This window comes from Sebastes fasciatus, chromosome 19 (genome assembly GCF_043250625.1).
Source record: "Sebastes fasciatus isolate fSebFas1 chromosome 19, fSebFas1.pri, whole genome shotgun sequence".
Classification (NCBI taxonomy): domain Eukaryota; kingdom Metazoa; phylum Chordata; class Actinopteri; order Perciformes; family Sebastidae; genus Sebastes; species Sebastes fasciatus.
Window position 1 is genome coordinate 20,435,487 of NC_133813.1, and position 19,573 is coordinate 20,455,059.

The 19,573-nt window shown below is 39.1% G+C and overlaps 1 protein-coding gene and 1 long non-coding RNA gene across 2 annotated transcripts in view; one reads left to right on the plus strand and one right to left on the minus strand.

The window, feature by feature from the left end:
* Nucleotides 1-3,254: 3,254 nt before the first annotated feature.
* slc5a1 (solute carrier family 5 member 1) lies at nt 3,255-14,438 on the minus strand. The gene is made up of 15 exons (XM_074618365.1): nt 14,202-14,438; nt 12,614-12,685; nt 12,327-12,431; nt 12,031-12,090; nt 11,835-11,939; nt 11,640-11,745; nt 10,306-10,386; nt 9,977-10,185; nt 9,341-9,476; nt 9,096-9,203; nt 8,407-8,557; nt 8,148-8,316; nt 4,450-4,665; nt 4,219-4,324; nt 3,255-4,134 (listed from the first exon to the last, which is right to left on the minus strand). The coding sequence occupies exons 1-15, from the start codon at nt 14,337-14,339 to the stop codon at nt 3,920-3,922; spliced, it is 1,977 nt and encodes a 658-aa protein (XP_074474466.1). The 5' UTR covers nt 14,340-14,438; the 3' UTR covers nt 3,255-3,919.
* A 3,832-nt stretch (nt 14,439-18,270) lies between these two features.
* LOC141757110 (uncharacterized) overlaps nt 18,271-19,573 on the plus strand; it is a 68,609-nt gene continuing 67,306 nt past the window's right edge. Inside the window, exon 1 of the long non-coding RNA XR_012591587.1 lies at nt 18,271-18,502. This is a non-coding gene — a long non-coding RNA (uncharacterized LOC141757110). The remainder of the gene's footprint in view (nt 18,503-19,573) is intronic.

Here is a 19,573-nt window from a genome sequence, read left to right on the forward strand (position 1 = left end):
TGCAAGGACAATGAGACCTGTCACATGCACAGAGGGCCCAACATGCCCCGAGGCATGCTTCTCTCAACAAGGCCGGATTTCTACTTTACCTGTCACCCAGCTGTCAGCTGAGTGACGGGCTGAAGGGGATAAGAAATTATATTTTCCAATCCAATCCAATCCAAATTTATTTATAAAGCACATTTAAAAACATCAAAAGTTGACCAAAGTGCTGTACAATTATACATAAAAACATAAAAATAACATAATAAAACACTAAGACCAACTTAAAACCAACAGGACATTAAAATAATAAAAGCATTAAGACCAATAGGAAAGGAAAAAAGGTTGCTGTTTGTATATAGTCATTTATTACATGTATCACAATTATATAGGCTACCATGCCTGTCATTCTGTATTTATTTGTTTTTGTAAATATGTAACTACATGCAAGTTTGTCACAGTTTGCACTAGTTAGATGCTAAACTGCATTAGTTGCATTGGTATTTACTGAACCCGAAATGGTCGAAACTAATGTAATCAAATCTAATATAATCTGTGTACAGTTCCAAATGAAAAAAAATTAGATCTACTGTATGCAGAATGACATTAATATGTATATACAAGTAATCTTTTTTATTGCATTAAGATTATCAAAAAAAATAATAATACACTGTAGCTGGCAGCCATGCCCGCTGATACCCCCCAAGATTTCACCGATTTCCACTGGCATTAGTTCATTTTTATACAAACAAAAACCTTGTGTCATCAGAATAATTTGAAATATGCTGAATCACATATTCTACACAAAGGTTTGAAAAATGCTTTACCAAACACTGACCATGTTTATTGCTTTTTTTATTTCCACATAGACAGGAAGACATCCATACTCACACCAAGTCCAAGATCTAAGTTGTGCAGAGAACAACAGTCCTGTCCTGAGAGTTATTGATCTCAACTTTCTTTGAGATCAACTCTTTAAACTAGTGTGGAACTAGTGTATTTACTGCACAATTGCAGTAAATACACTAGTTCCACACTAGAGACTATCATGATGGCTGATATGTGTATATATAGATAGCTGCTACAGTAGAAGGGTTAAAGCCAGTGTTCTGCATGGAGTGATGTAGTATACTGTCCTTTGTAATGAGGCTCTTGTGCCACTAGGAGGCCACTGATGAAGTGATTAGATTTTGATGGTTAGAGGTCAGAGGTCAAGGTCAACCTGATCACACGTCTGTCCCATTCACGTGAAAGCGATATCTCAGGAAACACCTGAAGCAAATTTCTTCAAATTTGGTAAAAACTTAGAATCAAGGATGACCCAATTAGTTTTTGGTTGGTCAAAGGTCAAGGTCACTGTGACCCTACGTCCGTCCCATTCTCATGAAAGCAATATCTCAGGAATGCCTTGAGCGAATTTCTTCAAATTTGGCACATTCGTCCACTTGGATGGAAGGATGACCTGATTAGATTCCAGTGGTGAAAGGTCAAGGTAATTGTGACCTCACAAAACCCTTTTCTGGCCATAACTCAAGAATTCATATGCTAATTATGCTAATTTCACACAAATGTCTAACAGGATAAAATGATGAAGTGATGACATTTTGTACAAACATGGATGTAAACTGCAACTTGACTGGGTAGTGGAGGCATACAACCACGAGGTGGTAATTCTATTTTTTTCAAGATTTAAATGTTTATAACCCTGATTGTGATTTGTTGCTTGTATTCGGAAAGAGCAATTCACTATTTCACACTCATTACAACACTGCTCACAGAAGTTAACACAATATCACACACCTTTCACACAGTTTCATGAAACACAATAATCCTGAAACAAATACCACCTTTGTAATAATTATTGTGTTACATTTTTGATGGGACCCTGTCTGAGAGATTTAGTGGTAATATTTTGGATCCCACGTAGTTTATGTATTCATTATCTTTCTCATAAGTTGGATATAAATATCACTGTGATGAGATGAGGACTCAGCTCAGGACAGGACTGGACTGTCAAAAATATGAACATGCTTAACATTGAGAACAGGAGGACATTCTGCTAACACAGTTGTGCTTCTTTGTTGCATTTTACTCCTTCATAGAAATGCTTTGGATACCATGTTTTGAAAGATGTTCCATGTTGAAAATGATCACTTCAAATGGCTACTGTGGAGTGAGTTCAACCTCTTTCTCAGACTGGGTCAAGTAGACAGATTCCACAGTTAACAAAGCCTAGAAATAATCTACAGCACATAAGAAAAAGGCATAAAAAGGAATTGTTTCTTCATCGAACAAAGTATAAAATGTCATAATTATTATTCAAAAATGTCATTAATACTCTTATCTTATTCTTCGGCTATCTATTATAATCGACTCAGTCTTTGTTTGCAATTTGTAAAGAATTTGAAACATGCCTTGTCTCTTCATTACTCATCACGATGGGTAACGATGGCAAACAAAAATGTCTCCTCTGACTATTGAGAGCCAGACAAGCCTCCATGTTGACCTTTGACCGTGGTTTGTTGCTCTTAGTCACCACGCGGGCCAGCAGAATCACTACCAGACGTATGATTCAAACAGTATACAGTAAAGTCACTCGCAGCTTCTGGACAATTAGGCAATGGATAAACTGCAGAGAGAACAAAGCATGCAAGTCCAAGGCAGGAATCATAAATCATTCAACAGCGGTGCACACATTCAAGGCCTACATTATTGCACATTAACCACAGAGTTAGTGATAAGAGCGAGATAATAAGTGTGTCACAATGTGAATGACTTACAGTACATTAAAAAGTGATCATGTGTGGTTTCGGCATTTATTTACCAAGTACATAAAAGACATAATTTACCTCGGTAAGAGCAGAATTTACCAGAAATTGAATGTGCAATCAAATAAACATGAAACCAGTGTCTTACATTTTCAGCAGGAGCAGCAGAGGAGCAGTGAGCCACCAGAGGGAAGCAAAGAGAGTCAAACAGTGCTCTGTGTAATTCACAACCCTTCTTTCCTGAGATGTTTTTATTCATTAACGCCTAAAACAACTCACAGTAAGATGCATAGATAAGAAGTGACAGCACTCTTGGACTTTGAACACACATAATGAGAAATGAGTTAGCAAAAATGAGGTAGAATAAACAGTAATTACCGGAAATTGTATCTATTAATAATAGATAAAAATGTATTAGAGGTAAATTAGAGTAATTTTGTATAGCATGTGATCTCAAAAACACATAATAATTAACCTAGGTCAATTCTCGTCACTTACATCACATTATTGCTTCAGCTAAAAGCAATCTGATTATTTTATTGAGTTCATGTGAACAGGGGCTGTTATCACAAATAAAATAATACATTTACGCCACTAACAGCAGTGTGAGTGGACTCTTTTCAGGTGAAGGAAAGCATGAGTCACACTGCAGCTCCATTCATGAGCTGTTCTGATTTACAAAGCTACTCTTGCCCTCTTTCATGATGCCAACAATCACAAAAGCAACAGTAGAACAAGGAAGGAAACCCACAGGGGGGATCAGGAACAATGTGCAGCAAATAGATGTGTGAATAGTTATGCACAGTATTAACATGTGTAAGTGTAATATCTATTACAGTATGGTTTACTGGTTCACTTCAGGTGCAAAATGGCAAAGTTAACAGAAATGAAAGATTATGTGCCTTAAATTTACACCAGACCTGTGTACAATAGAGAAATATTTGTAAGAGTTTTAGACAGGCACATACTTTACAAAATATGTCCTGAAGGAGTTCAGTAGCCATAAATGACACATGATACATACAGTAATAATGATACGGTATAGTAAAATCTGCCATGCATCTTATTTTAGAAGGGTGTGGAAAAACAGTTGGTTATAAATTACATTCGTATAAAATCCTGTCACGTAAATATAAGTTATCCGAGAGCATGTGGTCAGTCGTGTTTCTTTAACCGTAGTAACCATGAAAGAAAACAGCCACACAGAGGAGGATCATGGCGTTGGCGTTGACAACGTTCCTCCACAGAGGCTTCTCTGTGGTGTCTGTGAGCTTCTTCTGCAGCTCCGCCTGCTCCTCTGGACTCAAGGGCGGGGCTCTTTGCGTGTCCAGGCCGCAGAAGCACGACACCGCCTTCTTGCACAAGCCTGGTTCGTCCTGGGGCTCTGTGATGAAACAGACAAAGGCGATGAAGAAAATCTGCTTCTGTGTGCGTTTACATACGTTTATACTGCACGTCCTCTGATTACCCTCTACGTCCATATAGTCGGATTGTTGGTTATCAATCCAGTCATCCTGTTCAAGGTCCACCCTCTCCTCCGTACGGTTCCTCAGGCTCCAGCACAGCCGATACAGCTGGACAAGGAACACAACACATGGGTTGAAACAAATCATTTATAAAGTTAGTTATTGCTCGTGTTTCCCAGTGATGTTTGAGAGATTAATTATTCATCTGGCCTCATCTCACAGCGGTCACGTACATGCTTGTCATCGATGGGTTTGGTCACGAGAGAGACTCCCAGGATGATGATACAGGAGATGACAAACAGGATGATGGAGAAGTAGAGGTAGTGGACTCCACATATGATGTCGGGACAGTTACTGGGGCTAACGCAGCTGCCTGTCCCATAAGCGAATTCAGCGATCATCCTGCTCAGGCCGATAAGCAGGCCAATCATGAGGCCGTAAAATGCACCCTGAGGAAAGAAAAAAGTTGGAAAAACGATCAGTAGCCTATATGTATTAGCAAAACTAAGAGTCTCCAGCCATGCTAGCAGCTGAGTGGTGCTTTGAGCTGCTGACATGCTGGCGCTATATGGCGTCAACATGCCCAAACTGTACAATGCTGACATGCAGATTTTTTTTTTAGCAAGTGTAATGTTTACTTTGTTCACCATTTTAGTTTAGCTAACATTTGCTAATTAGAACTTAATACAAGGTACCACTGAGGCTGATGGGAATGTCAAAATATTACAGGTAATTATTTTTTTTATTACAACGGGCAACCTCCAAGGTCTGAAAAGTGAAGCCGATGCGGAAGTGCCTTAAACTTGCATTCTTTCTAATAGCCAGCAGGTGGCGACTCCTCTGGTTGCAAAAAGAAGTCTGATTGTATAGAAGTCTATGAGAAAATGAGCTTTATGGTGTCAATCAATAGTTTCAAGTCTTCTTCAATACAGCATAATGTTCATTTAGTAAATTATGACCATAATAGACCATAAAGCAGGGTATGCTTTAGGGCGTGGTGTCACTTTGACTATGTCCACTTCTTATATACAGTCTATGGTATTTGGTCCAAGGTACTGGAGAAAATAAAACCTGATAATGGTCCTAGATGAAAATTCAAAGGGTCACCAAAATAACTACACTTCATCCAGAGGGGGATGTGAATGTGTTTAATTAATCTCATGACAATCCATCCAACAGCTGTCGAGACATTTCACTCAAAACCACAAATGTCAACCTGCTGGTGGTGCTACAGGAACTGTCACCAAAGTCAGTAGGCTTCTCCCTCTGGGGACCATGAATGTCTCTGCCAAATTTAATGACAATCCATCCAATAGTTGTTGAGATACTGTATTTCAGACCGACCAACCAACCCAACTAAATATATCCAAACAGCATCATGGATTCTGTCGGACCACAGAACCACCAGAGGAATACATGGAGCAGCATCCAGCACACACATATAACTGAGATATGAAATATATATATATATATATAGTCATGACAAATCAAATGTGATTAACAAGAAACCAGGGCAGGAGGAAGCTGGAGAAATGAGACAGTAATAGCAGCAGCATGAATGAGAGTGAGTTTGTAGATTATAAAATAATTAAAAAAATTATGAAATCCTCCTCACTGGCTTGTGATTGTGTAAATTGGCTGATGACTAACACAGATCAGCTGACGGCGTGCATGACTTCAGTGTTCTGCCAAAGTTAATGTGACGATCATGAGAGTAAGAACCATATCAACAGAGGGTCCCTGTTCACGCCACCTTTGAAAAGCAAGTCTTTTGACCCCAGTCCCACTTTTTTAGATCACATAACATGTCCAGTGATTCAACTGCTTTATGGTCAGAAGACCCCGGATTACACAAGATGTCAGAGGAAGCAATAAAAGCAAAAATGTCGCCAAAGACCTTTGGCCAGTAATTACTTATGAAGTTTTATTACTACTGTAGGTTTGGGAACAAAGACCACGCACACCCCATTTCTGCTCAAAAGTATTTAAGCACACCTGATCCTTTCACTTCCCCTTTGATTCAGTTTTCACATCCTTTCCCCCCAAACCCTTTTTTCTTTTCTCTTTCTCTCGTTTGAATACAGGAACCACTGGGGGCTTTGCAAACATCAGAGCTTGCAAGAGATGGCTTCCCGACTCTGAGTCTCGACTCCCCCGGTTCTTACCTGCCTCCTGACGACACCGGCCCAATGATGCTTTCTTCAATCCATCCTTCCACAACCCTGATTCCTCCCCTCATCCCTCCATCCCTTTACCCTTCATCCCTCAACCCCCATCCCTTCATCCCTCATCCTCTTGATCCTTCACTCCTACATCATCATGGCTCTACTCCATATTCTATATGTAATAAACTATAGAGTGTTACAGGAATGAGTCCTAAAACCTGGCAATGAGTTAGCATTTTAGCACTTCCGGTTCCTTCGTCTGGAAGTCAATGGGTTTTTTGAATGGGCTTTTAGCTAGATACCTGAAATTTGGTCTATGATTAACACAAACTTAAGAGATTTTAACGTTTTGTTCTACGACATAAAATGCATCAATAAATACCCCACTCCTGAATTTTGAAGCCTTAATGTGTCTTAAAAAAAGGCCTTTGCTAACAAGTGGCTAACTGAGACTACAAAACATCATCACGCCGACTCGTCCTCATGCAACCGTGGTGTAGTTTGTTTATAGCCTAACGTTAGCTTTTTACTTCTGGCGATTGCAGTCACGCTTCAAATATAAAAGTGATGTTCATTTGTGGAGATTATCTTGCTGAACAAAATGTCTAAGTATCATAAACGTTTGTTTGCCCAAGAGCTTATTTTCTGCAATAATCCAAAACCCAATGGAAAAATCCCATTGGCTTTTTGTTGAGGGAACCAGGGCGATGCTAACTTCCTGTTTGGCCTACAAAAATACGTTATCCCTGGAGCACTCTATTCTAAACCCATATCGCTATTGGCATGGTCTTTGTTAGAGAAAATATCTTTATAATGGACTGCACTTTACCACACACAAAAGCTGGTCCACCGCTTTGGTCCAGGCTGAAATAGACGGGCTTTGTAGAGGTTCACATTTTTGGTTTTGAGTGAAATGTCCATTGGATGCCATGAGATTTGGTACACACATTCATGTTCACCTCAGGATGAACTGTAATCAGTTTGGAGATCCGCCGACTTGTGTCATCATCAGGTCGAAATTTAAATGCGTCGAATACTTTGGTTTCCATCAGTGCAGCTGTACATTGTGGTTTGTGGTTATTAAGATAAGATAAGATAAGATAAGATAAGATGGACCTTTATTAATCCCCGGAGGGAAATTCAGGTGTCAAAGCAGCAACATCAGCAAACAGAGTGAATCACAGGAGAGGTAAAGGTATACAAAAATTCTAAAGACAATAATAGAGATATAAAAGATACAGAGTGAATGGGTGAACATAGTGTGTACAGTCCGTCAATAAATAAATAAATGTAGTATGTACAATAAATAAATAAATAAATAAATATAATATATACATATGTGCAGTCAGCAATAAAGTGGTATATAGGATGTATAGTGTAAAGTGAGTGTAAAGTGTGCCAGATAGTGCATGTTTAAATTTCTTAAAAGTCCTAATAGTTGTCATATGGGGGTCAGCCTTGGTTGTGTAGCCTGATGGCTACCAGCATGAAGGACTGACCCAGGCGCTTTGTGTTGTGCCGAGGAGGGATGAGTCTGTGGCTGAAGACCAAGTCCTCATCCATGCTAACACTCTAAACTAAGATGGTTAACATAGCAAACATTGTACTGAACATCAGCATGTAAGTACAGCCTAACAGAGCTGCTAGCATGGATGAGGACTTGGTCTTGTATATATGGAACAGGCAGTAGATTGCACTGTAGAGAAACGTTGAAATTAAATGAATTGAAATGTGTAAATAAAGAGATGATTGGAGTGGAAACTCACAGACTCATTGACACGTTTGCAGAAGATGGCGAGCATGAAGACGGCTGCAACAGGTGGCGTTAGGTAGCTGGTGATGGACTGGATGTAGTCAAAGAGCTGACCGCTCTGGGCCGATTGCACCACGGGGATCCATGCTATGCTCACCCCGATCAGGGCGATGATAAACACTCTATACACAGTCAAAGATAGTGACGGTAAGGCACGTGTGAATTCTTTCATCCTCAGAAATCATATCAAACTGAACCCCGATGGGTTTTACCTGCCGGCAATCATGAGTTCCTTTTCACTGGCCGAGCGGCGCATCTTAGTGTAGATGTCCATTGTGAAGAGAGTACTGGCGCTGTTGAAGATGGAGGTAAGTGAGCTCATCAGAGAGGCCATCATCACCGACAGCATGAGACCTCGCAGACCTGAAACAGAGAGATTAAAGAGGACCTATTATGCTCATTTTCAGGTGCATACTTGTATTTTGGGTTTCTACTAGAACATGATTACATGCTTTAATGTTAAAAAAAAGAAAAAAAAAGCCCAGTCTGCTCTGATTGGTCAGCTGGCCCACTCTGTTATGATTGGTCAACCGATCCAAACCTTTCAGACTCCGCTCCAACTCCACTCTAACTAGCTTTGTTTGAGGGCCTGCCAAACTAGCCGCTAGGCAGGTAATTGTTTTACTTGGTGACATCACCACATTACAGAAGAAAAGGCTGCTAGCAGGAGCAGTGTTTCTGTGGGGGAGAGTAACTCCCTTTGGCGTGTACTTTGGACTTTGTAACTTTGCAGACCTTTTACATGCACAAAAAAAAACACATAACACACTAAAGGAAAGGGGAAAAAGCACAAAAGCATAATAGGTCCCCTTTAACAGATTGAAATGGGGGAAGATAACTTGACCAAATAGTCTGCCCTTTGCTTCCTCAGCTCTCAAGACAAAGGTCTTTAGCCACCCACCATTGGGCATGAGATCCACCACCAGTTTGGGATAAGCGATGTTGGTGCAGCCCACGCTGGCACCACAGTATTTTTCACATTCATCCGGGTCCACACAGGCCACCGCGTCTAGAACGAAACAAATGAGATGTTAAGAAATATTTCAATCCGCCATTATATATGTGGTAAGATGTGCATGAGCTACAATAGTACTTTCAGCCAGTGAGCTTGCTTCACCAGTCACATTATAAACTTGGCACACTCACCAGGATAGAGGATCCTGCTGATCATCCCGGGGAAAACCATGAGGAACATTGGCAGCAGCTTCAGGTAGCCACACAAGATACAGCCGGCCTTAACGTGAGATAAATTCTTGGCTGAGAGGCAGCGCTGGACAATCACCTGCAGGAAAAGAACACATGGGAAAAGATCAGTAGTGTCATGATACAATCAGCAAACAGGATGGGTAAATGGATGTAAAAAAAACAACTAAACTATTCTCTCTATTTCAGGTTTAACTCAAAATATTTGCAGAGTGAAAACATCACTTTAAGCCAAAGAAGCCAATTGGATCAGCTTGCTGATATGTTTTCTCCTCTATAGGCTGACTATAATGTGTTTATCTGCGTGCTGGATGTCAACATCTCAATTAGCATCTAGTTCTTTGCTGAGATCCAGCTATAGTCTGCCTGTTAATCTTATCTGCATCTCTGGGAGTGCATTAAGGTCTAACTAAAACCACGTCACTCCTCTTACAGCAGACCGCTTGAGCGAGTCTGGTCAAAACAGTCAAGATAAAGGCACATAAGTGTCTGTACAAATGTGTGGGAATCAATTGAATGAGTGTGTTTTTATCACCATGGATTGTGGTCATGCAAATACTGGTCATTTGCTGGACTGACCTGATCAGTGCACCAGTACCAGGTGGCCTGAATGGTGAGTCCAAACACAAGGCCGGGCCACGGCAGGTCTCCTGTGATCGCATCCCTAAAAATATGGAAGGAATCGGCCCGAGGCTCGTAGCAGCTCGCACTGACGTTAGCCGTGATGATGGGGATGGCCTCCATGTAGCGCTGCTGGAAGCTCTCATAGCCTCCCACCTCATGGAAAGCTGTGTGAAAGTTAGATTTTACTCTTCAACAATTTCATGTCACAAACAGGATTTGCCTTCTTGTCACACCATATATTAAAACCAAGTATAAGGATTAAAAAAAGGAAAATACCATATTACCAAAGCCCATAAGGATGAATGATCCAACAACCATGATGATGGTCTGTAAGGTGTCCGTGTAGATCACAGCAGCCAGTCCACCTGAGATACGACATGTGATGTTATCAATTTATTCAAAATCAACATATTTTATCACCATTAATGTACATCACTGGTTCCTAACCTGGGGGACCCGACCCACACTAAGGGTCACTGAAGCTTCATGGGGGGTCGCGGGGGTCTTCTTGATTTTAAGGGGTGAAAGACAACTTTTTAGAAAAATATACAGTTGGCCTACAGCTCAGGATTTCATTCATTTCTGTGAAGAACACTAAGTGAAATTGTTATTTTTAAAGTTTGGATTATTAATTAGGATGTAAACTAAATATATCACAGCATCAGGGTAGAACCTGAACCTGATGATGATTTGAGCATATTTTTTTTATGCTAAATGCAGAACCTGTGAGGGTTTTTGAACAATATTTGTCATTGTTTTGTGTTGTTAGTTGATTTCCAATACTAAATATATACATACATTTGCATACAGCAAGCATTTTTGTCCACTCCCATGTTGATAAGAGAATTAAATACTTTACCCTTTAAGGTACATTTTGAACAGATAAAAAAAGAGTGCGATTAATTTGCAATTAATCATGATTAACTATGGACAATCATGCGATTAATCGCGATTAAATATTTTAATCAATTAACAGCCCTAGTACAGAGCCTTTCCTTCACAGGAAACAATCTGCTCAAAATTCATCCAAATCGCTTGTTTCCTTCCTGCAATTATTGCGTTCACTATTTGGGTTAATTGTACAGTTTATCAGTTGCTCTGTACTGTTATTGTTATGCATTGAATATAATATGAAATATCCATAAAATATGTAATTTCTTGAGGGGTCGTCAATTTACTCAATGATAGAAAAGGGGTCCCTGAAGGAAAAAGGCTAGGAACCACTGATGTACATAACTGAACTTATTGGAGAGAACTTGATGTACATGATCCAATTCATTACTGCTAATTGGGTATTCAGTGTTAATCGGTGATATGTGATATATAAGTGATCTTTCAGAGTCTTTGTCAAGCTAAAGTTCAGGTGTGTACGTGTTATTACAAAACAGCAACAGAAGGCCATTTCCTGCTTATCACAGTCCATAGGTAATTAACCCCAATAATACACTCAATGGGAGGAGAGAGAGAGCATGTATGTATGTGTGTCTACATCTCTATATATGGTCTTGAGGAGACTTTACCCCCAGTTGTAGTGTCGTTCTGCAAGGCAGATAAGACTTCTGGCTTTGATTTATGAGTTTGGTGGAAAAGGCAGTGACTGCATCCCAAGGGGACAGACCTGTGACGGTGTACAGCGCAGTAATCAACAGCAGCATGACAACAGCAAGGTAGATATTCAACCCGAGAGCCTGGTTGATAAAAATGGCGCCAGAGAACATGTCTGCCTGAGTGGAGAGGAGAAGAGAAAACACAATCAATAACGTACAATATTGGCAGTGTTGACATAGAGGACATCACTGATGTGGTGACTTACTGAGATCTTGGTGAAAACATACAGGAAGAGGGACAGCACAGAGAGATAGATGCGTATACGCTGTCCTCCAAACCTCTTCTTCAGGTACTCAGGCATGGTGACCACCTAAACACATCCATAGATTTTATTTTTTGTTTTACTTACTTTCGTCCTCTAATGTTGCTGTTTTTAATGTGGCCTGTGTGTTCTGTATTACCCCAGCTTTAATATAGATGGGCACAAAGAGCCATCCCAGAATGACGACCACTATGAGAGCCTGAAAAATACAAGGACACGACCAACAAATAATCAATGCCACCATTTACTCGAAATGCTCCTTTAAAGATAAAGTTCACACCTGTTGTCCTTCTGTTTCCTCTGCAAGGTGAAACCCTCATGATAAACTAACACTTATCAGCTCACCTGACAGAGATAACTGATGCTATCTGTCACAGGTTAGAAACACATTTGTGTAGAAGAAGTGATAATGGTGCGATTGGGATGATTACTCACATTCCATTCAAATCCACCAATAGCGATTCCTGCAGCTGCAGCGGTCCCAGCTATTCCTACAAAGTGGCCGCTGCCAATGTTGCTGGCAAACAGTGATGCTCCGATCTGTGGTGTTCAAAATTATATTTATAAATGATATGCAAACATTTTAAGATTCTCATTTGCTTTTATGGTATGTCAAGTAGTCAGTATAATAAGTAATAGATGATTTACACACATAATAGTTATTGATAAGACCTGATGTCCAAACAATAAAAAACTGTTATCAGTCTACATGAGATACCCACCGGCCACCACACCATACTCCTCCCAGCGAGGAAGAAGCCACCGACTGTGGATCGGTTGGTGCGGACCATAGCCTGCAACACATTTTTAGAAAATCCATAAATGCATTTGTACAAAAACAGCAACAGACTCTCTATTTGTTAATGATTCCATTATAATTTATATGCTGCTGTAAGAGTGATAAAAAGACAATAAACAACGATATTACAATGACACTATACTCCTCATAAATGTATCTAACTATTCTGAAAGTACTCTGATCTGCAATAAAATATTGTGAACCAGGTTGTTGAGTAAGATGCTGTGATTACACAATATGTGCTGCTGTAAAGGTGCTAAAAAAACAAGTCCTCTGCTGCTAAAAGTGAATTCCCTCTTAGTATATCAGAACTAGGGCTGTCAAATTTAACGCAATAATAACGCACACGGTGGTGCAGTGGTTAGCACTGGCGCCTCACAGCTAGAGGGTTGCAGGTTCGAATCCGGCTTGGGACCCTTCTGTGTGGAGTTTGCATGTTCTCCCCGTGTTAGCGTGGGTTTTCTCCGGGTACTCCGGTTTCCTCCCACAGTCCAAAGACATGCAGGTTAGGTTAATTGTGGACTCTAAATTGCCCGTAGGTGTGAGTGTGAGCGTGAATGGTTGTCTGTCTCTCTATGTCAGCCCTGCGATGGACTGGCGACCTGTCCAGGGTGTACCCTGCCTTCGCCCAATGTCGGCTGGGATCTGCTCCAGCCCCCCCGCGACCCCTAACGGGATAAGCGGTTGCAGATGGATGGATGGATGGATGAATAACGCCACTAACTTCTTTAACACATTAACGCAATTTAGGATTTTAAGGTTGTATCGGGCTCAGTTTTAAAGCTAGAGTGAAGATACTGGTATCATATGAAACTAAAAAACCTAAAGAATCATTTAGTACCACATATACATAGATTTCAAAGAGGTCCCTTGACCTCTGACCTCAAGATATGTGAATGAAAATGGGTTCTATGGGTACCCACGAGTCTCCCATTTACAGACATGCCCACTTTATGATAATCACATGCAGTTTGGGGCAAGTCATAGTCAGGTCAGCACACTGACACACTGACAGCTGTTGTTGCCTGTTGGGCTGCAGTTTGCCATGTTATGATTGGAGCATATTTCTTATGTTTAATGCAGTACCTGTGAGGGTTTCTGGCCAATATTTTATATTGTTTTGTGTTGTTAGTTGATTTCCAATAAAAAAAAATATATAGACACGTTTGCATAAAGCAGCACATCTGTCCACTCCCATGTTGATAAGAGTTTTAAATACTTGACAAATCTCCCTTTAAGGTACATTTTTAACAGAAAAAAGAATGTGTGATTAATTTGCGATTAATGGCGATCAAATGTTTTAATTTATTGACAGCCCTAATCAGAACATATTTAATTATTATCTTGAATTCTCCTATAAATAATGAATCCTTATATTTTCTCTCGTGGCTCAATACAGACATACTTCTTCTTCTTAGATTGACGTAAAACAAACTCTCACAACAGTGAAACTGGTGAAGAGTTAACTATTCACAGAGAAGGATTGTCAACTGAAAGACTGATCGACTCACCCATACTCCGACAGCCAAGACAACCACAAAGTAAATGACAATAACGGAGATATCTGCTGCATTGTTAAGAGCCACGGTGGTCGTGCCGTTTCTTGCATTGCTCCTTATTAAGGAGAATCCAAAATAATCCTGAGACATTTTGCTGAAAGGGTGACCAGAGAACAGGAGTGCTGCTGGAGTCGCTCCTCTGTGACTGAAGCACCTGCACAGACACTTATGTACCTGTGGTGGAGGTGTGTGTGTGTGTGTGTGTGTGTGTGTGTGTGTTTGTGTGGGAAAGATGGGGGGCTGGGAGGGAGAGCATGTGTTTATCTAATAAATGACCAGATATTGTGTTTGCTTGAAAGTGTATATGGATATGCAAATAAACCTTGCTGATACATGACTGTGTTCATGTGAATGAATGTGTTCAAATGTGTAACCTTTCAGCAAATAAAAACTTTTTTGTTAATGATCAACTCACAAGGAAATACTGCAAGTAAAGAAACAGGTGGACTTACAAACAGACTCCATCAGCACTGAATTCAACTTAATTCAATTCAAACACACATATCAACAGATATCATTTTGGAACATAGCACATTCCAAAATGAAAGCAGTTTATTCTAATTTAGCAAAAAGAAATGATACTGTGATACTGTATAGATTAAACCATCCAACAGTATATAAAGTATCAATAATAATATTCCGGTATATTCCAATAATATGATATATATAATAATTATGGCTGTCAATCAATTCAAATATTTAATCACGATTAATCGCAAATTAATCGCATTTTTTTTTATCTGTTCAAAATGTACCTTAAAGGGAGATTTGTCAAGTATTTGATACTCTTATCGACATGCGAGTGAGCAAATATGCTTGCTTTTTGCAAATGTATGTCTGTAAAGGGGGAGACTCGTGGGTACCCATAGAACCCATTTTCATTCACATATCTTGAGGTCAGAGGTCAAGGGACCCCTCTGAGAATGGCCATGCCAGTTTTTCCTCGCCAAAATTTAGTGTAAGTTTGGAGCGTTATTTAGTCTCCTTCCTGACAAGCTAGTATGACGGTTGGTACCAATGGGTTCATTGTGTTTTGTAGTTTCATAATATGCCAGTATCTTCACTCTAGCTTTAAAAAACTCACTGCTACAACCTAAAATTCACAAGTTACGTTAATGCGTTAAAGAAGTTAGTGGCGTTTAAACGTATTTGCGTTAACGCGTTATTATCGCGTTAAATTTGACAGCCCTAATAATAATATAACTCTCTGAAAAGGACCATTCTGCCCAACAAGTACTTTTACTTCAATACTTTCAGTAATTTTAGCTGTTAATACATTTGTGCTTTTAAGTACTGTAAGTGAAATCTTTAATGTAGGACTTTTACTTAAGTAAAAGATCTGAGTACTTCTTCCACCACTGCTGCCTCCTGATAGAAATAGGACATTTGTTAACCCATAAGAGCTCTGTTACATAGTCCTCTCACTGCCCCCTCACACTGACTTTGACACCTCTGTCAATAAGTAAAACAGGACTATCCGACAAGTACAGTTCACTAATATTTTGAATGTCGGAGGACATTTTTGCCATTGTTGGAACAATCACACAGATCGTGCCTCTGCTTTGGCAGCACCAAAGCTGTGGAATCACTATTAATCAAATGTCCCTCCACTATTGACACTTTTAAGAAAAATCTCAAATATTTATGTTTTCAATGGCCTTTGGTTGCTCTTAGTGTTTTTTTTTGTGTTTTAGAATTGTATTCCTTTAACCTCGTTTTTCCAGTGTTTTTAGTCATAACATTAACTTTATTATTATTACTATTTATTGTTATTATTGTGATTTGATTTTTAATAATGTCTCTTTATTTTTGCTGCACCACTGTAAAGCACTTTGGACGACTAAGGTTGTTTTTAAATGTGCTTTATAAATCAAATTGATTTGGTTTTGATTTGACACAATAGCAGAGTAATCCAGGGAGAGGCACAAATGACTAACTTTAAATATTATTATTAATCTTGTAAAATCTTTAAATCAAAGCGAGGCCTTTATTTTTGATCTCTAAATAGGTCTACCAACTAGGAAATATTTCCTCATTTACTGTAAGTCTAGTACAAATAAAGGGCACTTAACTCCGACTTCACTCCACCCACAGTGAACACTAGATCCTTTATCCAAGACATGATCGTTAATAATTAGTCTAAAGGCCAGTGTTTGAAGGAGGGCACAACAGAGACTGAAAATAAATGATCACAAGTTGCTACAGTTGGCATCATGTTATATACCCTCCAACAATGTATGATTCCTGAAAAAAAAGAAAGAAAAACATCAATGTACAAAAATATAAAGAAAGTACTATGAGCAGCCACTAGGTGTCTCTACAACACAGTGAAACTAATCTAGGATTCAGGTGACTATGAGCTCATACAGATATTTAAGGGTATAGTATTCACTTAAAAAAATATGCTTTTTCCCTAATGGTGGAAAGTAGCTGTGTATATTAATTCAAGTACTGTGCTTAAGTACAATTTTGAGGTACTATTTTGAGGTTTACATTTTATTCTAGCCTACTTTATACTTCAACTCCAATACATTTCAGAGGAATATGTTGTACTTTTTAGCCCACTACACTTATTTGATAATTTTAGGTATAGTTACTTTGCCGATTCAAAATAATAATAGTAAATATAATCAACAAATAAATTCTGATGTATTATTATAGATTCATTAATAATACAATTTATATTCTGAAATTGGCCTGTCTGCATCATAAATACCTTCACTTTTGATACTTTGATGGTTTATTTTGATGGTCATTTTATATTTTGACTTAAGTAACATTTTGAATGCATGGCTTTTACTTGTAACAGTGTATTTCTACACTGAAGTTTCTATTTAAGTAAAAGATCTGAGTACTTCTTTCACCACCAAACCTTACAATAGTGTCAAAGCCCCTACAAAGTCCACCCACACAGGTGTTTGCACTTACCTGATTTAGACATCTTCTCAAAACTGTGTGGACAGACTGTGCATGATTGACAGCTCCCTTGCTCTCCTGTTAGGGCGGGACTATTTACACTGTTATTATCTTATATAGTTTGGTGACTTCACGCAATTTTCAGCATAGCTCCAACCTGGCTGGAGGTCTAATTAGCCAGAAGAATTGAAAACACCTGTGTGTGTCTGCACAATAGACGGTATATAAAGATGGACGACATTTCAGCTCCCCAAAGGTCTTGTGTAGAAAGTAGGCCTAACCCGCAAGTTAGAGAAACGCTTGTGAGATGGTTAACTTTAGGCATTGATCTTGAATAGAATAGATTATGTTAGGATAGGCCGTGAGTCAAGCAACGAGCCTTGAGAGAGTTTTTTAAAGTTTTGAAGAATTTAAAATAATATTTCGTAATTTGTGGGTTACCTTCTAGACACGCCCCTCCCGGAAAATGAAGCCAAAACACCGCGGTCAAAGACGTTATATAGCCAAGAAGTGAAAGTTAGTTGTTCGTTCCATTGCAACATCAGCACCCAGCAGCAAAGCTACGCTTCCGCTATTTTGGAACAAAACACGTCCGCCTAAAAAGGGCTGTACAAAAGTAAAACAAAATAATTTTTTTCATCTTTTGTCATATTCTACCAAAATGGCTTGTGTTGAACAATAAAATATTATAAGTTCCAAAATGGCAGCAGCGGCTGTGGTCTTACTTTATACATTTCTGGTGATGAACGATGAATAGAAGTGATATATAATGATAGTCTACTGTAGCTCTGTACGCTACCCAGAATGCTCCGCGATCCCCATTCCCTATTGAACAGATAGATAGATAGATAAATAGATAGATAGATACTTTATTGACATTATCAACATGCGTCAATTTGATCATAAATGTAGTTATAGAGATATTATGATTAGTTGTTGTGTCTTTAGCCAAACAGCTACGGTGGAGCTACTGTAGCAGCCAGGTGGCTCCTGCTAGTAAGCTGCAGCCGTGCTCGGCTTGTGATTGGCTCTGGCGGGTGTGTGGGCGGGACCTAGATATCGCGTCTCCAGCCGCCCTGAACACTACTCAGCAGACTCTGGCTCCAAATGACGTAACAAGTTACACATCTCAAGATGGTAGCTCCTGGGATATTTTGGCTTCACTTTTGTTACAGTGAGAGGAAGGTAGACGCGTCATCCATCTATACAGGTGTGCTACAGGCCTTTAGAGGAGCTAAATACGGGATTGGGAGCATTTCTATTGCCTATCACCATGGCGACGGCGAACTGGCAGCTAACGGAGCTAACAGTGCAAACAACGGCGAAAGTGCTGACAGGTAACAGTTTCTACCTTACCTTTAGGGTGTCCTGGTTCCAGTGGTGGCTGGTGACTCAACAAATTCGGGAGGACAGGAATTTGTATGGCCTCATGTTATTTTACACTTTGCTTATCTCAACTTTCTTTCTTTCTTAAACAACATAATGCACATTCAGTATAACAATAACAAAAAGAGCCAGGGGTATGTCACACTAAACACAAATATTAAAACCTACATATATTGAGTTTGTTAGTAGCCTTTTTCTTAGTCAAATTAGAAAGTTGTTTCACATATCGTTCAATATCCTTCAAGAAATTCCTGTTAATGAATAAAAGATTAAAAGAAAACATCAGATTTATTATAAGAAAATATTGTTTTGTTTTTTTTGAAGAAACCAAATCACCACATTTACCTATAATAATGCCTTTAAATATATGATCAATGACAAATCTGCAAAGGTATTTATGTCTTTTTTTTAATAATTATTCTTATTATTTCTGCATGTAGTGATTGACAGCGTGATATTTATGAATCATTTTGAATGACACTTCCTTAACCTTATTCACTATCCTATACATCATTTAAAAACCGATTCCAATATGCCATGATGATGACATATGAACATCTCTTTGAAACAGGGCAGTTGTGGCTCTATTATTATTATTATTATTATGGGGATGTAGTGAGAAACATATTCTTCCTACTGGTGTGTCAGCTGGGTTGGGGTTATCCCTACTTTCTTATCAAGCAGCAAAACAACGACTTACAAGATTTATAATAAACAATCATTGCAGTCTCTGCATGGGAATGAACCTCGTCTTATAAAATAGAGGAGGAGCAACCTCTTCTGCCTGGTGCTCACCTGGGGTTCCAGTATGCAGAGGGCTCTGGTGGAAAATAAAAATAAAATTGGGAAAGTCTTGTTACAAACAGCAACCCAAAAGAACAGAACAGCCACCTTAATATTCACATTTTTACCAGTTTAACAAAGTCATCAATAACAACAACAACACATTTTATGACAGGAGAGTGATGGTCAATATTTTAATTTTTTAATAACTTTTATTTCATATGTGCATATGGAAGTTT

Coding starts and splice junctions, on each gene's coding strand:
- slc5a1 (XM_074618365.1), bottom strand. CDS start 14,339: ATGTCTCAGGATTATTTTGGATTCTCCTTAATAAGGAGCAATGCAAGA. Junction 10,186..10,305: donor ATTCATCCTTATGGGCTTTG/GTAATATGGTAT, acceptor ACTTTCACACAG/CTTTCCATGAGGTGGGAGGC. Junction 8,558..9,095: donor GGTGGATCTCATGCCCAATG/GTGGGTGGCTAA, acceptor TCTCTGTTTCAG/GTCTGCGAGGTCTCATGCTG.